The 25,033-nt window shown below is 36.2% G+C and overlaps 1 protein-coding gene across 11 annotated transcripts in view; it reads right to left on the bottom strand.

Moving 5' to 3' along the window:
- Positions 1 to 25,033, bottom strand: part of UTRN (utrophin) — a 594,041-nt gene that overhangs the window by 36,459 nt on the left and 532,549 nt on the right. For all 11 annotated transcript variants that reach the window (XM_073022551.1, XM_073022550.1, XM_073022552.1 and 8 more), the window contains 2 exons: positions 21,202 to 21,368; positions 16,042 to 16,153 (listed from right to left, as the gene is read on the bottom strand). In XM_073022551.1, coding sequence (XP_072878652.1) covers positions 16,042 to 16,153; positions 21,202 to 21,368 — 279 coding nt within the window. The remainder of the gene's footprint in view (positions 1 to 16,041; positions 16,154 to 21,201; positions 21,369 to 25,033) is intronic.

Genomic DNA, 25,033 nt, shown 5'->3' with positions numbered 1-25,033 from the left:
TGTCCCAAAAAGTTATAGCAGTTACTGAAATTAGAGTTGCTAATAATACTCATATTTATATGTTTTTTTAAAATAGTACACATTCACTCAGAAATAGCTTATTTCCTTGGGGAAAAGCTAGCATGAAGAGTTGTAATCTAAGAGCATTAACTCACTAGTGCCACAAACTTTATGCAATATTAAAAGAAAAAGTGAAAAGCAATTCATCCCAAGGAATTAGAGATTATATTCAGGTTATCAGAATGTAATTCTTCAGCTGGGGTAGAGCCAATAAAATGAATTTAACCCATTTTTACACCGAAAATGTTAAAACATTTATATATACTTGGTCCGATTTTTATTATATAATGGTAGTACCTAATATTTTTCTATTTTAAAATGCTAAAGTAATGGTTTGTTTAGAAAAAAAGAAAAAGAAAGAAACAAAGAAAAAAAGAGAACCACCCACTTACCATAATAAATGTAACCAAACTCAACTCTATCTTTACACTAGGTACAATACATTTTTCTAATTTTTAAGCAAATAACTTTTGATATTACAATAGAAAGATAAAATTGAAAGGAACACTCATTACTACACAAATTACCCAACATTTTAAATGCATTTCTTGGAAGATTCGGTTTCTGTTTATTCCTGTAAGAAAAGGAGAACAGATTTTGCAGATCCCATTAGATCAAACACAAGGGTAACATGTTAGCATAGGACCTTGCACCTTATAAATTGTTTTCCTTCAATCTTATTTAACCATCATGGCCTCTCAGGAGATTATCATCAGATTTTTGAAGCCTAAGTAAACTCACACTAAGCCTTTGATGGACTCCAACCAAGTTCAGTAAGGAAAAAAATGTTTCTGAAAACCTGAGTCTTTAGAAAAATGGAACTGTTTCAAGTTTTGAAAGAGAAAGAATCCATCGCCATTGACTAAAATATCTAATATTGCATCCTAAATTTTTCCTTCATATTAAATAAAGTACTGCTTAGATGACATGTGGTTGGTTTTTTAAAAAATTGTATTAAAATGTCATTTTATAAATAGGCTGGATGCAGTGGCTCACACCTGTAATCCCAGCACTTTGCGAGGCCAAGGAGGGTAGATTGTTCGACCTCAGGAGTTCGAGACCAGCCTGAGCAACATGGCAAAACCCCGTCTCTCTAAAAAAAAAAAAAAAAAAAAAAAAAAAAAAAAAAAAAAAAAAAAAAAAAAATTAAAGAAAAAATGCTAGGCAGGATAGCATGTGCCTGCAGTCCCAGCTACTTAAAAAATATTTAAATGGCATATGTAACACATATTTGGTGTCAGTACAACTAGAAAGAAAAATAAAATATACATGAAGGAATAAAAATAAAAAATTGCCAGCTATTTGACCATCCAGAGATAGCCATTCGTAAAGTTTTGGTGGCTAGACTGATTTATTTTTATAATTCTTTTTATCTTAAAGTGAAACAAAATATTTACACAAAAATGTATGGCTTAATGAAATATTATCAATATACCACCTCAGTCGGAAAACAGAACACTGCTGCACATTCGAGAACCCCTTTCAGGGACAATTATCTTCCTCTCTCCATTATTACCATCAACTTCATTTTCTGAAGTAGTTCATAACTTGAATTATGTTTTAAAAATAGTTTTATCACTCCAATGTCTATCCTTAACTGGTTTTGCTCATTTTAAAAAAATCTGATATATTTTAAATCACTTTTAATTTACAGATCCCTCCTCCACACCTGCCATTTCCCTACAGTTTGTCTGTTGGAAAACTCAATTTGACCTGCAGAATTTTCCAGAGTCTGGGTTTTACAGAATGTCTATTTTTGGTACAGTTCAGCACTTTTGTCTGTCCTCTTGATAACCTCCTGCAAATCTGCAACTTTATCCAGATAATGCATCAGACTTTTGTCAAGACAATTAGTGGTATTTGGCAGTGTTATAGGAGGCACATAATAGCTGTCATCTCTCTTACGTGATCTTAGCAGCTGTTCATGCTAAGTGTCCATATCCATTCATTGGGAATTGCAAAATGGTGTCATCCTATCATTCATTTTTCATGTATTATTAGAATACTTTGTGATTGTTAATATTGAGTGTCAACTTGATTGGATTGAGGGATGCAAAGTACTATTCCTGGGTGTGTCTGTGAGGGTGTTGCCAAAGGAGATTAACATTTGAGTCAGTGGACTGGGAGAGGACGATACACCATCAAACTGGGTGGGTACCATCTAATCAGTGGGTACCATCTAATCAGATGCCAGTATGGCTAGAATAAAGTAGGCAGGAGAAGATGGAAGAGCAGACTTGCTGAGTCTTCTAGCCTTCATCTTTTTCCATGCTGGATGCTTCCTGCCCTTGAACATAAACTCTAGGTTCTTCAACTTTTAGACTCTTAGACCAGTAGTTTGCCAGGGGCTCTGGGGCCTTCAGCCACAGACTGAAGGCTGCACTGTCAGCTTCCCTACTTTTGAGGTTTGGAGACTCGAACTGTCTTCCTTGCTCTTCAGCTTGCAGACAGCCTACTGTGGGACTTTACCTTGTGATCATGTGAGTAAGTACTCCTTACTAAATTCCCGTTCATATACACATCTATCCTATTAGTTCTGACCCTCTAGAGAACCCTGCCTAATACATACTTTTATAAAGAAACATCACCACGTCTAACATTTAGGTACTCTGTGGTACAGCTCATTTAGAAAAGTCAGGATAAATGTTTGACTGTGTTGACTAATTTTCAATATCTCGAAATGGTTTTTTATCATTTTCCAAAGCTGATCAATGCTTTTGTTCATTTTAAATATCATGAGGAACTCAAAGATTGTAATGTATTTGATGGACTTCAATCTATTGCAATTCTCATTATTGAACATCAAGTTCAAGTTGGCAACTTTTAATGTGACTCTAACAGTCTTCAACAGCTTCCTTATTAGCTACTATTACAAGATGTTCCAAGCACACCTTTTAGGCCTTTTCAGTGTTAATAGGCTTTTTCATTGCACAGAGCTGGGAAATATGCATTTGAAGGTGAAATTTCTCTTGAAGTTACATTGATGATTTAAATTCAAATTTCTGATTTAACTTAACTCATTTTTTCAAAACCAAAAATCTGGTTCTCAAGGACACAAGAGATGAAGGACCTAGACAATCCCAGAATTATTCATTTGCTTTTTTTCGTATTACGTACATAATAGTCTTAGAACACTAATACCAATACTACCATTCATATGATTAGTGAAAACATTAAAATATAGATTCACTTTTCTATTTTCCCCCCATTCATAAAGTAGTTACACTGGCATGCTTTATTTGTCACAATATAATTTTGTTCCTTATCTCTTTTTCTTAAAATTGCATTATATGAGATTTGGTCTTGATACTTTTGTGCCTCATTTTTTTTTTTTTTTTTTTTTGGTTGTATAATTAATTTTCCTAAGCTTTTATAATGAAGTGAGATTGAGGAAAGCTTTTCTAAACTTTACAGAGATTCCTCTTTTTTTGCTTTTGTGTGGTATTTACAATTACAGTATGTGTCTTAATCTATTCAGTCTGCTATAACAGAATACTATAGACTGAGTGGCTTAAATTAAACAGCAGGAATTTATCTTTCACAGTTCTGGAGACTGCCAAGTCCAAGATCAAAGGATTGGCAGATTTGTTGTCCAGTGAGTCTGCTTCCTGGGTCATATACAGCCGTCTTCTCACTGTGTCCTCCCATGGTGGAAGGGAAGAGAAAGCTCCCTGGGGTCACTTTTATGAATGCACTAATTTCATTCATGACAGCTCCATCCTCATGACCTAATCGCTTCCAAGGCCCCATCTCCTAACACTATCACGCTAGATTTCAACCCATGAATTTTTGGGAGATATATACATTCCATTCATAGCAGTACTTGAGTTTGGGATTTCCTGGTCCTGTTCCCCCAGACCCTCTACCAGCACACATGCACATTTTGGACTAGGCCTTCTCCTTTCATTATTGTTGCCTTGAAATGCTCCATGTTGATTCTGTTCCCAGAAGTTTTGCTCAGCGTGAGACCTTCTTTCTAGCAGGAAGTCCTGATAGGTCCAGTCTGAGAGCCCAGAGCAGGCAAGAGCATTCTAGAAATGTCACACCTTTTTACCCTAGTCTCTGTGCATGGCGAAACCCTTCCAGGTTTAGCGCTGCTCTAAAGCCAGCTTTCCATTAAATATCTGTTGCCTATTTTGGGGGCTATGCAGTTCTTAGGCACCCTTACTTCCTTCTCTTTCCTCTCATACAGGCAGTGATGTCTTGTACGTTTTGTGGCTGGTGGTGGCTTGTCGCCACCTGGATTTATTTTGGATCTCTCTTGTCATCTAGTTTGGTTGCAAACATTGTACATTTTAGTTTTGCTGTCTAGCCGTTCTCTTTACAAATGTCTTTATAAATGTAACTACTTTAGAAATGGAAGGAAAATGGCAAAGGCAAAAGATATGAAAAAACTCTGAAGCCATGCTACCACCATCTTCCCCATATGCCTCTGGACTGATTTTCAACAAGCACATAAAAATTCACATATACAAATTAGGGTTGTCCTTCAAACTGTCATTTCTGGAAAGCTAATGATGGTGACTCACTGTGAAAAACATTTTAGAACTGAACCTACACAGACAAGTGGGCATGTGAATTCTGAAAATGTACTTTACTCCACTGTACTGCTATTAAGTAGCCGTAAGACAATGAAAATTTACCTGTATAATAAGAATTAATCAATTTTTTACTTGTTCTCCACCAACTAATATAAATGAATAAAATATGGAAAGTATCACTGAACTATGAAATCGACCCTATGATACATCTATTTGTAGCAAAACCCTAAAGAAAAACCCTAAAGAAAATCACTTGTAAGGCAAAATCAAATAATTTTTTACTTTTGAGATTGTATTTTACCAACCAAAATACAGTTAGGAAATTTTAAATTTTCTTGACATTTTATCCTTGATAGAGAACAAATATAGATACTTCACATGGGACGTAATTTAGAGTTACTGTATCTTTTCCTTGAGTTTGTGTATCTCTATATGAATGCATGTGTATCCTTCTATATGTCCCTGTTCATGTTGCAAAGTGTATAATCTTACTTTATGCTGAAGTCTATGCACTACTGAACTTCAAAAGCATTAATATATGGCTGAAAGTTCCCTTTTCACTAATATGTATCACAAGGAGCAGCAAGGATAAGGTATAGAAGAATCTAGAATGTAGAAAAGCTAACCCCCCCCCCCCCCCCAGTATTCATAATCAAGTGATCCTTGAATAAACGGCTTTACTAGGTCAGCTCAAAGGACTCTTACTATTATCCCTGAAGACCCACAAAGCAGCACACAAAAGGAAACTATTTACAATGCTACCAAATAAGCTAAATCCTGTAACACATAACTTCTAATTACCAAACAATTTAAACAAAACAAGATAAAGAACCACAAAAAAAGAAACAAAACAAAACAAAAAATATTTGTTTTAATTCTCCCAACAATTTTTTTGGGTGGCCACTTCTTAACTTGAGATATCAGTATTAACTAATTCCTTAATGCTCTGAACAGTGGATTTAAACTGTCAATTACAAATACGAATAAGTTACATACAGAGGAAACCAAGGACTTACAAAGAGGTAAATCAAGGTTATATATTAAAAAAAAACACAGTCATTTGGCACAGAAGCAGAATAATTAAACATTATCATTTGGATCATGCACAAGTGCTAAAATCATTGTTCAACAGCACCCTCATTAGCAAGAGTTACTTCTTAAATATAGAAATCAGTAGTCCCAACTGGTGTACGCATACTGCTAAGCGGTACATTTCATTATCACAAGCCTTATTTTAAAGACATTCTTAACAGGTTTTTTTTTAAAAAACTATAAAACAATCTCTCAGTTTTTAATTTAAGTTTCAATGATTTCAACAAGTTGAAATTCAGACACATTTGAATTCCATGGATAGGATGCAATCAGTAAGGAAAGCTCAGAGACTTTCAAGTCCTAATGAAAAAATATGAAGCTAAAAAAATTAGCATTAGCAGAATCACCAAGGAGTCAAGAATCAGTAGGATGATAAGTCATCCAAAGTAAAATGGATTTTGCCCAAACCTCACCTTAAAAGCTAATGACAAATCTAAACGCACTGGACCTACTGGGAAAACAACATAAGGTGAGCAGAAGCTGAAACACCACTTCAGGATGCTGAGGTCAAAGAAACAGCCGTGATGCTGCGTTTTCAGTATATTGGCAAACACCCCACATCACATCTGAAGAGACAAGACTGCCAAAAACCAAACTTTCCTAACTCAAGGTAGAGCTTTCCAAAGAATGAATCAGCATTTTAAAAATATTTGATTTTGATAGTCTTACGAAGTACATTGATGTTGGCAGGGGTGGACAGGATTGGTCAAAACAACTGCTTCTAGATATTTTTTCTTTGTTCTTTTTGTTTTTTGTTTTTGTCTGTGAGTTTTATTTTTGCCAGTGGCATATAGTTCATTTAAAAAAGGCATAATTTATCTTTTAACTTAAAAAAGAAATTTGATTTTTTTACTACAAAATTGTAATTCTTCTCACCGAAAATATTATTCTTCTTATGGAAAACATGTAATTTTGGCGTATTTCCCTATATGTTAATCAATATTAACAAGAATACGTTTGAACCTCTTGCTTTAAAAACAACTGTATTTGCTTAAAACCTGCAAAATAAATCTCTTTTGAGTGGTATTAATTTAATATGCTGCTTCTCATCGAGGTATTTTTTTCTTGTCGTCGCCTCTTCTCACTAAACTCATCGAAGTTACCAGTACAAACTAGTCCTATGTAAAGCTCAGCAATTGAACTATGACACTGACAATGAATCTACCCTTGCAATTGAAATGCTGGAAGTAGCTGATGCTGTTGACCTTTCAAACTACAAAATTCTGCAAATATCCCATCTCTTCTCCCTGAGCAAACATGTCTCTCAAACCACCTTTCTATCCTGGCTAACCTTTCCTTGCTTATTTCCTCCTTCTTTCCTTTTACTATTTCCTCCATTACCTTGCTCTATTTCACATTTTCTCTCCATGGATGGGGTTACTGTACCTCACCATATGCACACAGCCTATCTACCTTTCTTTCTTCATTACAGTGGATTCTGTGTTCTTTAACACATTCCCTTACATCTTCTTCATAATTACTATTTCAACCTACCTCCTTGAATCAGTCCTGATGCTCCCAGGATAATGCCATCTCCCATATAATGTTTTTCGTTAGTGGCTGTATAATCTCTCTTTCATAAAAACCAAGAGAAAAGGATGTTTACACTTGGTGAGAGTTCAGGACACACTACCTCCAAATATGGCACATTAGGAGAACAGCAGATGTAGCAAGATCTCTCTGACCTTCTCCCACGCTTCTTACCTAAAGGGTCATAAGACCCTTAATCGAGAGGTGCCCTCCTTATTCCTGGAGGGAAGAAACATCCTTATCACTGAAGACAGGAGGACACAGAGAAGAATCCAAACAAACAGGCCTTGCTAAGTTCCCCTAGTTCATTAGCATTAGGTCATATCTTCTTATTCAATCATACTTTTACACAACTGTCCACTCTTCATCAAACCTAAGCATAAAAATACACAGGCTTCCATGTTTCTTTGGGTCTTCTCTTCCTGATGAAGGCTTCCATGTAATGTAAAATTTATAATAAATCAATTTGTATGCACTTCTCTTGTTAATCTATCTTTTGTTACAGGAGCCTCAACTATGAAACTAAGATGGGAAGAAAATACTTTTTTTTTCTCTCCTAAACACCCTTTTCCCCTAAGCTTCATCTACTAAAGCCAATGTGCCCTTCCCCTCTCCTTTGATGTTACAATGCCAGACAGGGCTATCACCTGTCTGTCACTTCAATTCTAGAGATGCAGTGATGACTTTCTAAAAGCCGTCTCATTTCTAGAACCTTCTGTGTCCTACTTCAGTCACACATTGGGGTGTGGCCATACCCCAGGCCTCATCATAACTTAAAACAGCTTTTAGTCCAAAATCTCTAACTTGAAAAAATCTCTCACTGACTGGAATCTTCTGACTCTTCTTCTTACTTCTTATATTATAAATAAACCTCTTCTTTCCCCATCATCTTGATCTCCAGCCCTTTATCCCACCACGAGATTTCTTCAGCATGAGGATACCTCAAATCAACCACAGTATCATTAACATCTTTGAATTTTTCACTCCTTTGGCCTTCAAATATACTTTTCATCTTTTAATTCCAAAGCTGCTGAGCAATGATGGAGTCATAAACTACAAATCCTTGCCAATTAACCTCAGCTGCACTCCTGTGGCAAGGTAGCAATCAGTTTACTCATCTTTGTGTGACTCATGATTGACCCTAGTAGCTATTCTAAACATTTTCCATTCTTCTTAGTATTTAACCCTATCCAGTTCTCTCTCACTGTTGGCAACTGTATGAACTTTTATAAATCATGTGAAATTTAAAGAAGAACTCTCCAATTTAAAGAAGAACTATCTTTGGTTCAGTCATTATGAAAAACAGTCTAAAGTTTCTTTTAAAAATTAAAAATAGAACTATCACATCATCCAGTAATCCCACTTCTGGATACATATCCAAAGAAAATAAAATCATTATCTCTAAAAGATATTTATACTCCTATGTGCACTGCAGCATTATTCACAATAGCCAAGATACAGAATCAACCTAAGTATCCTATAACAGATAAATGGATAAAGAAAATACAGTGAAATATGTCCAGTCATTAAAAAAAAAAAAAGGGAATCCTGTTATTTGCAATGACTTAGATGAGTCTGGAGGACATTATACTAAGTGAAATAACCCAGATACAGAAAGACAAATACTGCATGACCTCACTTATATGTGGAATCTTAAAAAAAAAAAAAAAAGTCAAGTTCATAGTAGCAGAGAGTAGAATGGTGGTTACTAGGGGCTGGGAGGTGGAGGAAAAGAGGAGACTGGTCAAAGGGTATAAACTTTCAGTTATATGATAAATAAATTCTGGAGACCTAATGTACAGCATGTGGCTACAGATAATACACTTGAAATTCACTAACAGAGTAGATCTCATCTCAAAAAACAAAACCACACACTATCTTTTATATACCCTAACATATAAAAATGTTTCTCATTTGAATTAAATTTCGGTTACTTACAACAAAGATGATTTTAAAGATCTGAGTAGGGTAATTTTCACAACAAAATTAAATCATCATAAATTAAAAAATTTAAATCTGAACATCTTAATATAAGACATAACTATTTATTTACAAAAAATTATCCCTGAATTCAAAGATGTGGTACATGGATAATATGAAAAAAAAAATGACTACTGTCTTGATTTTTAATCATTCTAAAAAAATTACAGTCTTGAATTTCTCCACATAGAGGTATTTTTTTTTCCTTCATGAAATTTTCTCTGTATTTCCAACTCCTAACAAAATGCCTGGTATGTAAAAAGGTATTCAACAAACATAATATTCCAGCTAGGATATATATATAAACTCCTATTTTCCAACTGCGTGTGTGTGTGTGTGTGTGTGTGTGTGTGTGTGTTTCCCTAATGGAGTTAAGCCACTAAATCCATGCCATCCACTTTGCACAAACCACTTACCTTCTCTAAGACTTAGTTTTTTCTTCAAAATAAAGATAAGTTAGATGATCTCTTAGAGCTTTAATTCCAGCTTTAATATTCTATAATTAGTATTTATAAATTCAGATATGAGCTCATTTGGCTTCTATGAGGCAAATTTAACTAATACAGGGAGAAAAGTATAAAAGTCATCCCAGTCCTCAAGGAGGTAAAAAGATAATTGAGAAGACAAAAACACTGCACAGTTAGAAAATGATACAAGGGAACATAGAATCAAAAGTTAATTGGTAAAGTAGAGGCTATTGGCAGAGCCCTCTGAACTAAGTGCTTTGATGAGGGTAAAACTGGAGGATCTGGGGGAGATTTCACACACAAAGTGGGAGGTGAGCCGTTTTTGTGAGAAGGTAGGATTTGGACATATGGAGACAGAATGATGACAGGCATTAAATATCATCTGTGTCATGCTGTCTCTTGAAGATCAACTCTTATTAAGCTTAATGAAATAATTATTTATTTATTTATTTATATTTTTTTATTATTATTATACTTTAAGTTCTAGGGTACATGTGCATAATGTGCAGGTTTGTTACATATGTATACTTGTGCCATGTTGCTGTGCTGCACCCATCAACTCATCAGCACCCATCAACTCGTTATTTACATCAGGTCTAACTCCCAATGCAATCCCTCCCCCCTCCCCCCTCCCCATGATAGGCCCCAGTGTGTGATGTTCCCCTTCCCGAGTCCAAGTGATCTCATTGTTCAGTTCCCACCTATGAGTGAGAACATGCGGTGTTTGGTTTTCTGTTCTTCTGATAGTTTGCTAAGAATAATGGTTTCCAGCTGCATCCATGTCCCTACAAAGGACACAAACTCATCCTTTTTTATGGCTGCATAGTATTCCATGGTGTATATGTGCCACATTTTCTTAATCCAACCTGTCACTGATGGACATTTGGGTTGATTCCAAAAATCAAAATCTCCTTAAGCTGATAAGCAACTTCAGCAAAGTCTCAGGATACAAAATTAATGTGCAAAAATCACAAGCATTCTTATACACCAGTAACAGACAAACAGAGAGCCAAATCATGAATGAACTTCCATTCACAATTGTTTCAAAGAGAATAAAATACCTAGGAATCCAAATTACAAGGGATGTAAAGGACCTCTTCAAGGAGAACTACAAACCACTGCTCAGTGAAATAAAAGAGGACACAAACAAATGAAAGAACATACCATGCTCATGAAGAGGAAGAATCAATATCATGAAAATTGCCATACTGCCCAAGGTTATTTATAGATTCAATGCCATCTCCATCAAGCTACAAACGAGTTTCTTCACAGAATTGGTAAAAACTGCTTTAAAGTTCATATGGAACCAAAAAGGAGCCCGCATCTCCAAGACAATCCTAAGTCAAAAGAACAAAGCTGGAGGCATCACGCTACCTGACTTCAAACTATACTACAAGGCTACAGTAACCAAAACAGCATGGTACTGGTACCAAAACAGAGATATAGACCAATGGAACAGAACAGAGTCCTCAGAAATAATACCACACATCTACAGCCATCTGATCTTTGACAAACCTGAGAGAAACAAGAAATGGGGAAAGGATTCCCTATTTAATAAATGGTGCTGGGAAAATTGGCTAGCCCTAAGTAGAAAGCTGAAACTGGATCCTTTCCTTATTCCTTATACAAAAATTAATTCAAGATGGATTAGAGACTTAAATGTTAGACCTAATACCATAAAAACCCTAGAGGAAAACCTAGGTAGTACCATTCAGGACATAGGCATGGGCAAAGACTTCATGTCTAAAACACCAAAAGCAACGGCAACAAAAGCCAAAATTGACAAATGGGATCTCATTAAACTAAAGAGCTTCTGCACAGCAAAAGAAACTACCATCAGAGTGAACAGGCAACCTACAGAATGGGAGAAAATTTTTGCAATCTACTCATCAGACAAAGGGCTAATATCCAGAACCTACAAAGAACTCAAACAAATTTACAAGAATAAAACAAACAACCCCATCAAAAAGTGGGCAAAGGATATGAACAGACATTTCTCAAAAGAAGACATTCATACAGCCAACAGACACATGAAAAAATGCTCATCATCACTGGCCATCAGAGAAATGCAAATCAAAACCACAATGAGATACCATCTCACACCAGTTAGAATGGCAATCATTAAAAAGTCAGGAAACAACAGGTGCTGGAGAGGATGTGGAGAAATAGGAACACTTTTACACTGTTGGTGGGATTGTAAACTAGTTCAGCCATTATGGAAAACAGTATGGCGATTCCTCAAGGATCTAGAACTAGATGTACCATATGACCCAGCCATCCCATTACTGGGTATATACCCAAAGGATTATAAATCATGCTGCTATAAAGACACATGCACACGTATGTTTATTGCGGCACTATTCACAATAGCAAAGACTTGGAATCAACCCAAATAATTCTTAAATGTACAAATTTGGATTATAGAATAGTAGGGGGAAATAAGACAAAAAGTAATTTCCTAGAGAAATAAAAATTCTGCTACATTTCTTCAGATAATTTATATATATATAAATTATCAATATCATAAAACACTTTCATGAGTCATGATATTTCATTTATATACCATTAGTCTTCTTACAGCTAAAGGCAAACATTACCATAAATTATAAGCAGATATATTGGCAAAATATTTAGGGTGTATTGTGGATTTAAAATAAGGTTTCCAAATTGCAGAAAGCTCTTAAAAATAGAAACATTCAGAGTCAGCTGTAAAGGACTTTGAAAAGGAAAGAGATGAAGTCAGTAAGGTGACTGGAGCATCTTCTTAACCAAAAAGGGAGACACACTCTGAGGAATGTAAACATCAAGGTCCATATGGAAAAGTCTGATCCATTTAACACTCAAGTGCAGCTTATTATCACTGTCCTGAACAAATCCACACTTGAGTTCATTTACTAAGGCAGACATGAAATGACTTTAGGAAATGTTGAGTAAAAGATGGATGAACCATAAATAAAACAGTAGAGCAAATGTAAAGAATGTGGGCGAAAAGAAATTTCGGAAAGCAGTTAAATCAGGTCATTCATTGCTATTAAATGCAAGCATCTTTTAAAAGATTCAATTAATATATACTTCTAGTTATTTTACAAAAAGTTGTAGGGTCAAATGCAGAAAGTGACTTGTCATACAGATGATTTATAAGTAGGCTGTTGATAAGATCACTACAAAGCCTCAGAAATGGGCAAAGGATATCTTGAAAAATGAAGCTATCCTTGTATAATGCAGGATAAGCTGCAATCTTGGAAATGGTAACAGTGACTTTTGAAAGACTATGCAACAAGAACAATTTTGGGTAACTTACAGATTTCATTTAAAATTGGTAGTTGGAAAGTGGAATTCAAATGTGTATCAGTGATTCTTAAGCATGAACCCACTGGATGACAACTGATGAAGATATGTGGGTTTCAAATTGTTTGGGTATTTTGTAAAGCCATTAAGAATTATTATACGTTTAAGACCAAGAAAAAGAGTAATTTTATATATCTTTACTATAACAACATATATTTACTTTATGATATTTTGATAGTAGCATTTTATAATCAGCTTTCTAAATTTCTATAATAGCTACTCATGTAAATATTACTATGATATTTTTCCCCAATCCAAATTCCTTACAATGATCCCTGGGGTTCTATACAATCTGATAGTTGCCTTTCTTTTTAATTCCATCTTCTACTATTGTTTCTCTTTCGTCAAATTTGTCCCGGTTTCTTTCTGTTCCCTGGTTACACCCACCTCTTTCCCAGTCTCAGGGTGGGCTTCAAATATATTGGACCTATGCAGTTGCACAGGGCCCTACAATCCGAAGGGCCTTGAACTTGATTTACTGCTCTGATGTTGCCACTTTGGAAGTCTTAATAATTGTTAAACAAGGGCCCCCCCCAGTTTCATTTTGCACTGGGCACTTCCAGTTGTGTAGCCAGTGCTCCTTTCCACGTGCCCCTTGGGGAACAGGCTCCACTTTCTGTAGCCCAATCACGCTAACCTTTTTCCCATCTCACACCACTGGATGTTCTGTTTCTTCTTTCTGAAATATGCTTCTACTAGTTCTTTACAGGCCTGAATTTCCCTCAAACTTTGATCTCAACTCAAATGTCAGCTCAGACAAACCTTACTGATTTCTTTATCTAAAGTGTCTCTTCTAATCATTCTATCTCATTATATACTCATTTCCTTAAAGGCACTTACTGCAATCTATAATAACCTCATTTATTTGTTTCCTTGTTCATTCTCACACATTCTTCCTCCTAAAGGGAGAGTAGCAGGAAAGTCCACAATCTTGTCTTTCTGGGTATACTATGATACATTATCAGAGCTGAAATGACTGACAAGGATCCTCTCCTTGACCAAATTTGTGTTGGCCTCCAGTGAGCTCTGTTCTTTACTGAAGCCTTGACCTATAAAAACTGCAAATTTTCAGCACAAATCATTTTGTCCATCCCCTTCCACCCACTTCTCCATTAAAAAACTTGAACAAACATGAACATAATTCCTAACAGTTCAAGGCCACATCCCTAGAATACCCTAAAAAAGGGGATCATTAAGGCATCTGCCCTCTTAAAGTGTCAGCCTGAAAAACAAACTCCAAGCTGCCAAAAGAATTTACTGTTCGCTCTAGCCAACACCTGAAGACAGGTCCCTGCTCACTCTTTCTTAGGACATTTACTAAAAAGGGCTTACAATGGGGAATCCTTCCTCTGTCCCTTTGAGATGTGTATGTATCTCCAACAACTCAGGGGTGTCTTTCTCAAGGACCCGAAAGTCATTTCTCTGAAGTGTAATCATCAGGAAGGATAGGGCCCCTATCTCCCAGTCTTTCTGGAATGGTAGAATCCTAACTCTTGACAATTGCCAGCTCACAGACACAGCTGGTCTGATGGAACTGATGCTGACCAATGCTGGGTCAGTTTTCACCTTCTTGCCTCTGCTCAAGTCTCTCTTTTGTTTCCCCAGTCTATTCCCTCCTGAAAACACCTAGTCACCTCTGTACAAATAGAAGTATATGTGCATAATCAGTGTATTATTGATTAAAATCTGTCCTTACCATTTTAACTAGTGTCTGGTTTTGTTTATCTTTGACAAGAAGGCCTGACACCTACAAAATGTTCAATATTAATTTGTTGGGTGAATAAATAAGTTAATAATAGTAATAAATGTTGTCTCACAAATTTTCTTGGGGAGATTTCTTTTTCCTGGTTAAAGCTATTACGTGGTATGGGCACTTCCTCCATTATAATTCAGCAATATTTTCTAGAGATTTCTTCTCTATACATAGGGCACTTATTTATTTGAGATAAGATATCTATGAGTGTGAGATTTATATGTATATCTTTTATAAGTATTGCAGCCCTGCTGTCAATTTATGATTCAAAAAAGTAACTCAATTCCCTAAACCAAAGAAAATAGACAGCTTGATGAATACATTTGGGCACTATTTGGAAGGAAGTAAAAGAATAGCTATTAATAGAACATGAGGATAACTTCAAGAAAAAATAGTTGTAAATCAAAGGAAAAACAAGAACTTATATCCAATGCTGGTGGGGCTAAGTAAAATTGAAACTTTAACAAAGTGTGATAATAATGTAAAGTGGGATAAACCTCTTTTGAAAAAAAACCTTGACATCAATATTTTGACCACAAAAAATACTCATATTCATTGACTCAAATAACCTACTTATAGTGCTTTATTCTATTGCAATGTAATTTATATAATATCTGGAATGAGCTACCTTCACAAAGATACTTGTAAAAGTGTTATTTGTAACATCACAAAATTGAAAATAAACGAAATGTCCAAATTTAAGGGAAAGGTTAGGTAAAATGTAGTAATTCACTCAATTAAAAATTTTGTGACTAAAAAAAAATTATACCGTGTGACAAAATGGAATGTCGAGTAAAAAATATCAGGAACAAAATATATAAATATAAATATGAATAGAATCTTAAAACCAGAGACATGGAAAAATTAGAGGGTAGTTTATATAGGAGCTATAATTAGGAATTATATTTTTAATATCTCCATTTTCTGTATTTTTGCTAATATGAATATAGTATTTAACTATGAAAGCATAAATATGTCTAAAAGAAACATGATTTTTCATTATATAGTATCATTTTCAATGCAGGTCAGTATCAGCTCTTAAAAGAATTTGCTACCAAAAAAGTTTAAAATCAAAACATAGATGTTAAAAAAAGTTAGTATTTTTTTCTGCACTAATTAACTCAACATAAACGAGTTTACTTAAAACAAAAAATATAATCTTCAAAGTGATATTTTTTCAAAAAAGATTGTCTAAATAAACAATAACATTTTAGATATTAGTTAATTCAATGGCAATGTATTAAAAACAAAACAGTGGGTTAGTACTCACAGGTATACAATATTCCACCATTGGGTAATGTAATTTGTGACCTTTTGCTGTTCGACCCGAAAAGAAACAACTCTGGCAGACATCGTAGTTAAAATGCTTAAGGCTTCTATACCTAGAGAAATGAAAAGAAAATTTATTGTCTTGCATTACTATTATTTAGTCCAAATTTGCGGTAAGAAACTTCATTCATCCAAATTACCAAAAAAAAAAAAAAAAAAAAAAATCAAATTTTGGAGTTCAAATCTCAAGGGAGACAAATACGCATGTCAGAAGATTTCTTTTAATGTTTGAATATGAATGGAAAATGATGGACAAGAAAAGAATTATATCTATTAAGTTGAAACATCAAATTTTAAAATATCAATTACACCATTAATAAGAAATGAATTTTAAAATTCCCTCACAAAGATACAGTTTTTAACAATGAGCACTTTTATATTTGGTTTAAATTAGTCACTAGAAAAAAAAGAAATCAAGAAATACTGTGTAACAAAGGAAAAACAAAATAGAGCCTTTATCACAATGCATCCTTGAATGGAAATGGTGTTTTAAAATCTCTGGCGTAAGAATGACACTGCACATTGACTTCTACTTGTAGAATCTTACTTACAAAAGCAAAACCTTAGATGACCAGTTTCTATCAGTCTGAGTGGAAAACATCTTCTCCCAAATATATGCTGTCAGCATTGCCGGTAGAACTAAGAACATAAATTATACCCACATCTACAGAAAAAAATTAAATGATACAACCAACAGAATGAAAATGGAAGCAAAATTTAAAAGTTGTGTGGCTATAAACTACTAAGTGCTGAGTAGCTTCTAGAATGACCTGAAAAATCACTTGCAAATCAATCTTAAGGAAATCATTCTGCATATACTACAGCCAGTTTACTTTTGCCAAGGAAGCTACTGGTTTGAATCAATCGCATACACTAACAACATCTCTTGGTCTATCAGCATGGCTTGACAGGTATGATTGACATCTTCTTTCTAAATGGAATTTTATCTTCTGCTGAATACTCCCTTGGCAGATAGCCATTCTTCCTTTTTCATTGGTAACATATCCTTGTGCTGTTAGCACATTTTAGCAATGAGCCTTGAGAAAATTGCTGTTTCTTAGCCTCTCTTGCTGATGGTGGTGACCAGTGCAATACAAACCAAAGTTATTAGGTGGGGATTCTAATTGGAATTTCAAGGGACTGACTCAGTTGGGAAGAGGCATGCTCCCTCTTCCTCCCCACTGGAAAAATGAATCTGACATCCCGAAGAGTCACTTTGTTAGCATGAAGTGACTTTGAAGATGGAAGCCACATGTTAGGGATGACAGTGCATGAAAACAGAGCTAAGGGCCCAGGTGGGCACAAAAAACAGTCTTGGATTACCTACCTTCACTTTGTTTACAAGAAAGAGAACTAAAGCTCTAATTTATTTATGCGAGCACTATTAAGCAACTGTGTATGATTCTAACTGAAAAAATTCCCAGCTTACAAAACACTCTGTAAATCTAAGATTTCATTAACATTTAATTTGGAGGTAATTAGTGAAAACCTCTAGCAGTATTTATAAAAGTTCAGGGAAAATGAATATTTTAAATATATATAAATATATGGTAGAAGCTTGATAGACAGTCTGAATGAGGTTAAGATTATATAAGATTATTCTACAATAGACATATTTCTCTATCTTTATTTCTGTATTTGCCTTTCCATTCATTCTCTGAAGACACAGAGAAAGATGCATCTTTTTACAACTAAGCTAATCAGGCCTATTCCAATTGGACCCCATTTTACTATTGGAATTGTTCTTTTATTCATTCCCTTCATGGGTAATCTTTGTGCAATAATTAAGTTACCATTAGCTTGAAGAAACCTTTGCTCAGCCTTGTGCCTAAACCAGGTATCAACTCTGGACATATTTCTCTTTCATTCAAAAATTAAAAATTTTAGATGTACTACATTCTCAATGTAGAAAACAGGAAAAATATACATTCAAGTAAAAGGAAGACAATATATCACTTACCATCTTCCAATTTTCAATATCCTGACATATTTTCTTTAAGTTAGAGTTAGATTTTTTAAACAAGTTGTTTGCACATACTAGCCTATGTATTTTCCTGAGCCATCTTTATTATGACATGGATAGAATCCTCTCTAAGATTCCCAATGACTTCTGATTCAAAGAATCTTTCTGATGCACCTAACACCTCTACCAACTTGCTAAAGCCTTCTCTTTTGAATTCCACAACACTATGCTTCTTTACTTCTCTGAAGAATCCTGTTCTCTCCCTTACTATACCTCTCTCTAATCCTGCCTTTTACTGAGTCCAGGTTTTTCTGGCATTTCCACTTAATGGAAATGTTCAACAATACATTCATAGGTTTTCCTACTATCACACTAATGATGTTATTGGTAGTAACAAAAAAAGCCAACATTTACTGAATGTCTACTCTGTGATAGGTACTGCCCTAGACACTTTCATGTATTAACTACTACTATAAGGAAACATTCATAGAATCTGAAGTTGAAGAAACTCAGGTTCAAGAAGGCCAAGTATCTTATTCAAAGTCTCAGTGCCAAACAATAGATCCAGGATTCAAGTCCAAGTAGTGGACTTGAAGTGACTCCAGAGCTACTTCTCAATACACTGTCTCCTGAATATCTTCCCATAACCTTAATCTCTGATCTGCTTGTCAACTTCACATCTCTGTCATAGAGACATCTACAGGTCAATTTGATAGTACTAGCAGAAACTTAAACCCTTGAAATTTAACACTTCAGGTTGTTCACTCTTTATAATTGCTCTTACATATTTTTCTTTTGAAATATTTCAAGTTAATTGAAAAGTAGGGAGAATATAATAAACATCCATGTACCCACAACTCAGTTAAATCTTAATATTCTGCATAGTTGCTTCAGGCCTTTTTAATTTAAGAAATGAAACTTTAAAGGTCACTCAAATATTTAATGTTTTTAGAGTATTTTATCCTGTCCTTCACTTTTCACATCCATCAGATGCTGAGAAATATGGTCCCTCATGGCATCTCTAGGTTATACCAATGACCGTATATGGCAGATTATACATATACATACATACATATATATATATACACACACACACACACACACGGCAGTCTCTTCCCAAGTCAATTAATGTGGATATTTCCCATCTTCACATTACAGTTTATATCCAGAGTAATATTTTTGATCTAATAATTAATGACTTACTTAAATCAATTGCTCTTTCAATACCATTTCATTACTTCTTAATATTAAATCTCTCCTCTCCTAAAAATCTAATCTGCTTTTTAAAACCATCTTGATTAAGAACACAAACTGGAGAACCAAAGCGATCTGGATTTGAATCCTAACTTTGTCTCTTCACAGTCAGCTGCCTGGCCTTGGCAAGTTGACTAATCTTGGAGTCTTAGTTCCTTTAGGTAGAGGTAATACTCCCAATCTTACAGAGTTTTTATGAAAAGTGACTAAAATAACAAATACAACACCTCTTAGCACATTGTCTGGCATAAAGTAAACAATAAATAGCAGTGATTATTAGCTTTGATGACTCTCATTTGAATTATCTTCCGAGTAGTAGACCGACCTTGCCACATTCCAGCTATTCCCTCTCCCGTACACCTATGTTTACCAGATACTCCAAATGCAGCCATTCCAAGAACCCTGCTGCATTTAAACTGTGACTTTACCATTTTTCTCTTCCAAGATTTGTGCTTTGACTTCCACTGGGGCATCTATTACCCTGGCTGTCTGCCAGGCTAATGCTCGCTCTACTTCACACTACCTACCTATCTTTTCATCCTCTTAGAATGCATAGCAGCAAGGCCCTCTGACCTCACAATACTTTAGTCTTCCCAACTACACCATAATGCGTGAGAGAACTTTTGAATTTCCATTTCTTATGTTAGCCATCCACAAAGAATGCAATGATATGCTTCATACAAAGTATTATGCTGATAAAGTCAGTCAAATGAAAGCAATTCTGTTTAATTCAAGATACTAATACTTATATTATATATAACAACAACCAATCCCAGTCCTCCTGATTTGACTCTCCCTCAGAGAATCACCATCTTGGCACTTTGTCTTCAGGTACGAATAAAAGAGACACATAAGGCCACGCATGGTGGCTCACGCCTGAAATCCCAGCACTTTGGGAGGACAAGGAGGACAGATCACATGGTCGGGAGTTTAAGACCAGCTTGGCCAACATAGTGGAACCCAGTATCTACTAAAAACACATAAATTAGCTGGGTGTTGTGGCATGAGCCTGTAGTCCCAGCTACTTGGAAGGCTGAGGCAGGGAAATCGTGTGAACTCGGGAGGCAGAGGTTGAAGTGAGCCATTGTGCCACTGCATACCAGCTTGGGTGGCAGAGAAAGACTTGGTCAGAAAAAGAAAAAAACAAAAACAGAGACACATAAAATCTTGAGTTTCCCTATTGAGTAGGCTTATGTTGTTTCATAAAAGATTTCCAAATTAAACTGGGGCTATTTTCCAGATTCCCCCCAGAAGAGAAATATAATATATTCAAGAGGTCAAATGCATACCTATGTTAAGAGGAGTGGATCAGGATGTCCACCTTAGGACAAACCATAGACTCTGCACTGTCAGCTTTGGGGTCACAAACTGAAGAGTCTGAAACACTGATTACATTAAAGTATGGCATTCAGCAGTGCTCCTCATGGGAAGAAGTCGGGTTAATGTACTTCATACCAAACTTGGCAGAAGTAACACAAAGTAATTTGGTTACTTCTCAGCTGGTAATTAAACATTGCTTCCTGTTTGCTAAGTTTGACCCCAAAGACCTCAGAATATTCACCAAATTCCATCAGGGTTATCTATTTATAATTAGCCATACAATTTTCATGCATGAATCATTTTTGTGACCTAAGTAAATGGACATTCATAGAAATCTCTGGTTCTGACCAAAGTAGTGTAAATGAAAATAATAATAGCAACAATAATAAAATATGCTTCATGTAGTAGTTATAAGAAGAAATGCTACTTTTTGATAGATGAGACATGCTGAACATACCATTTATTTAGAGGGCAAACCTCCAAATGGGAATGGAGGATAGACGTACCACTGAGATTACGCAAAGGAAACAGAAAATAGCCTCCTCCAGCACTGGCGCGCCTTACCTGAACCCGACAATTGGACATTCCTTGCAGATGTTGCATTTGGCCTGATGTTTTGCAGTCTCTGCTGCTGCCACTCGATGTAAAACTGGCAGCCAAACCATGGACTGTGGTTCCAAACGCATCCAATCTATAAACTCTTTCACACTTATTTCTGGTTTATTGTTATTCTGGTGAAAAAAGATATATATTAAAAGTAAGGAAATGTCTTCATTTAAAAGGTAGCAAGTGTTGTTGCTTCATAATCTTCTGAAAATTTGTGCAGGAGAGGAAACTATGTAACTCTTTCCTTGTCAGTTAAGTCACAATGCTTTAAGGTTCTTCAAGTCAAGAAAATTCTAGAACTTATGAGTAGAAAAAGCAGAAATTGTCACATAGGAAGAAGTAAAAAAATACCAAGACTTCAATATACTCAGCTTTTGAAAGAAACAAAAGCAAAAACCAAAACCACCCAATTCAAAGTAATCTTTTTACATAAATAATTCTATAAAACTCGTTCGGCCAGGCGTGGTGGCTTAAGCCTGTAATCCTAGCACTTTGGGAGGCCAAGGTGGGCAGATTGCCTGAGCTCAGGAGTTTGAGACCAGCCTAGGCAACACGGTGAAACCCCGTCTCTACTAAAACACACACACACAAAATTAGCTGGGCGTGGTGGCATGCACCTGTAGTCCCAGCTACTCGGGAGGCTGAGGCAGGAGAAACTGCCTGAATCTGGGAGGTGGAGGTTGCAGTGAGCCGAGATCATGCCACTGCACTCCAGCCTGGGTGACAGAGCAAGACTCTATCTCAAAAAAAAAAAAAAAAAAAAAAATTCATCTAAGACAGTAAAAACTTGTGAAAGACTCACTGATAATTTTACAAACTTGAAGGCCATTATAAATGCTAAATAAAAGCTGTCATTTTTGTGTGTCCTGCTCCAGTCCCATTATATTATCACATGGGAAGCATATTGCTATGGATGTACTTTGCAGGATTTTCAAATTTATCAGGATAAATTACATAAAACTCCCCAATCCCTCTATAAGTCCCAAAACTAAGCAATTTTCCTATGTGCAAAGCTAAACTTTCTAACAATTTCATCCTCCTGTTGCTGTTGAGGTTATTCTGTGAACCTACATGTATGACTATAAATCATATTTAGAATTTGCATTTGATATTTTTTGTATTTCTAAAACAAGAAAAAGGGCCATTATAAAATGTAATAACCCATGACATCAATTCTCCTCTAAGATATGGTGTGAGCCTTTTTTTCCCCAAGCAATGATAAATCACTGGCTATGCTTTGCCAAAATATCTGTAGACTTGTACTTTATGCATATGTATAACATCAGTAGTAACATTTCTAAAATGTCTTTATATGCAGTAAACATTAAAAAGAAACTAAAGTGCTTTCTCAGTTTAAAATTAGTAACTTAGATCAGTATAAAACTTTGTGTATCTTTCTTTTGTATGCATAGTTTCAAAGAAAAAACTGATACTTTAATAACATCTTTTATATATATATATATATTTAAAATCTTGTCTTAAAAAGAACTCAGGACATTTTAATTCAGTTATTTAGCAGATACTTATTAAAGTAGGTATGATGTTCAAAGTGCAGGAAATCTAATAGTCTGAATGTTTTTGTCCCGCAAAACTCATATGTTAAAAACCTAACCACTTAGGAGATGGTACAAGGAGGTAGAGCCTTTAGGAAATGATTAGGTCTTGAGGGTGGAGCTCTCTTGAATGGGGTTAGTGATCTTATACAAAAGGCCCAAGACCTCAGAAATAATACCACATATCTACAACCATCGGATCTTTGACAAACCTGAGAAAAACACACAATGGGGAAAGAATTCCCTATTTAATAAATGGTGTTGTGAAAACTGGCCAGCCATATGCAGAAAACTGAAACTGGACCTCTTCCTTACACCTTATACAAAAATTAACTCAAGATGGATTAAAGGCTTAAATGTAATACCTAAAACCATAAAAACCCTAGATGAAAATCTAGGCAATACCATTCAGGACATAGTCATGGGCAAAGACTTCATGACTAAAACACCAAAAGCAATGGCAACAAAAGGCACAGCAAAACAAACAAACAAACAAACAAACAAACCAAACTGTCATCACAGTGAACAGGCAACCTACAAAATGGGAGAAAATTTTCAAAATCTATCCATCTGACAAAGAGCTAATATCCAGAATCCACGAAGAACTTCAACAAATTTACAAGAAAAAACAAACAACGCCATCAAAAAAGTGGGTGAAGGATATGAACAGACACTTCTCAAAAGAAGACATTTATGCAACCAACAAACATATGAAAAAATACTCATCATCACTGGTCAACTGGCCATCAGAGAAATGCAAATCAAAACCACAATGAGATACCATCTCATGTCAGTTAGAATGGCAATCATTAAAAAGTCAGGAAACAACAGACACTGGAGAGGATGTGGAGAAACAGGAACACTTTTACACTGTTGGTGGGAATGTAAATTAGTTCAGTCATTGTGGAAGACAGTGTGGCAATTCCTCAAGGATATAGAACCAGAAATACCATCTGACCCAGAAATCCCATTACTAGGTATATACCCACAGGATTATAAATCATTCTACTATAAAGACACATGCACACATATGTTTACTGCAGCACTATCCACAATAGCAAAGAGTTGGAACCAAAAGCCTATCAATGATAGACTGGATAAAGAAAATGTGGAATAGGAACAGCTCCAGTCTCCAACTCCCAGCGCGAGCGACACAGAAGACTGGTGATTTCTGCATTTTCAACTGAGGTACTGGGTTCATCTCACTAGGGAGTGCCGGACAATTGGTGCTGGTCAGCTGCTGCAGCCCGACCAGCGAGAGCTGAAGCAGGGCGAGGCATTGCCTCACCTGGGAAGCGTAAGGGGGAAGGGAATCCCTTTTCCTAGCCAGGGGAACTGAGACACACAACACCTGGAAAATCGGGTAACTCCCACCCCAATACTGCGCTTTAAGGAAATGGGCACACCAGGAAATTATATCCCACACCTGGCCGGGAGGGTCCCATGCCCACAGAGCGTCCCTCATTGCTAGCACAGCAGTCTGTGATCTACTGGCAAGGCAGCAGTGAGGCTGGGGGAGGGGCGCCCGCCATTGCTGAAGGCTTAAGTAGGTAAACAAAGCCGGCCGCTGGGAAGCTCGAACTGGGTGGAGCTCACAGCAGCTCAAGGAAACCTGCCTGTCTCTGTAGACTCCGCCTCTGGGGACAGGGCACAGTAAACAATAACAAACGCAGCAGAAACCTCTGCAGATGCAAACGACTCTTTCTGACAGCTTTGAAGACAGCAGTGGATCTCCCAACACGGAGGTTGAGATCTGAGAAGGGACAGACTGCCTGCTCAAGTGGGTCCCTGACCCCTGAGTAGCCTAACTGGGAGACATCTCCCACTAGGGGCAGTCTGACACCCCACACCACACAGGGTGGAGTACAACCCTGAGAGGAAGCTTCCAAAGCAAGAATCAGACAGGTACACTCGCTGTTCAGCAATATTCTATCTTCTGCAGCCTCTGCTGCTGATACCCAGGCAAACAGGGTCTGGAGTGGACCTCAAGCAATCTCCAACAGACCTACAGCTGAGGGTCCTGACTATTAGAAGGAAAATGATCAAACAGGAAGGACACCTACACCAAAACCCCATCAGTACGTCACCATCATCAAAGACCAGAGGCAGATAAAACCACAAAGATGGGGAAAAAGGAGGGCAGAAAAGCTGGAAATTCAAAAAATAAGAGCACATCTCCCCCGGCAAAGGAGCGCAGCTCATCGATAGCAACGGATCAAAGCTGGACGAAGAATGAC

This window comes from Chlorocebus sabaeus, chromosome 13, assembly GCF_047675955.1.
Source record: "Chlorocebus sabaeus isolate Y175 chromosome 13, mChlSab1.0.hap1, whole genome shotgun sequence".
In the NCBI taxonomy this organism is placed as follows: domain Eukaryota; kingdom Metazoa; phylum Chordata; class Mammalia; order Primates; family Cercopithecidae; genus Chlorocebus; species Chlorocebus sabaeus.
The sequence above is the reverse complement of the archived record's forward strand: the minus strand, read 5'-3'. Positions and strand labels throughout refer to the sequence as shown.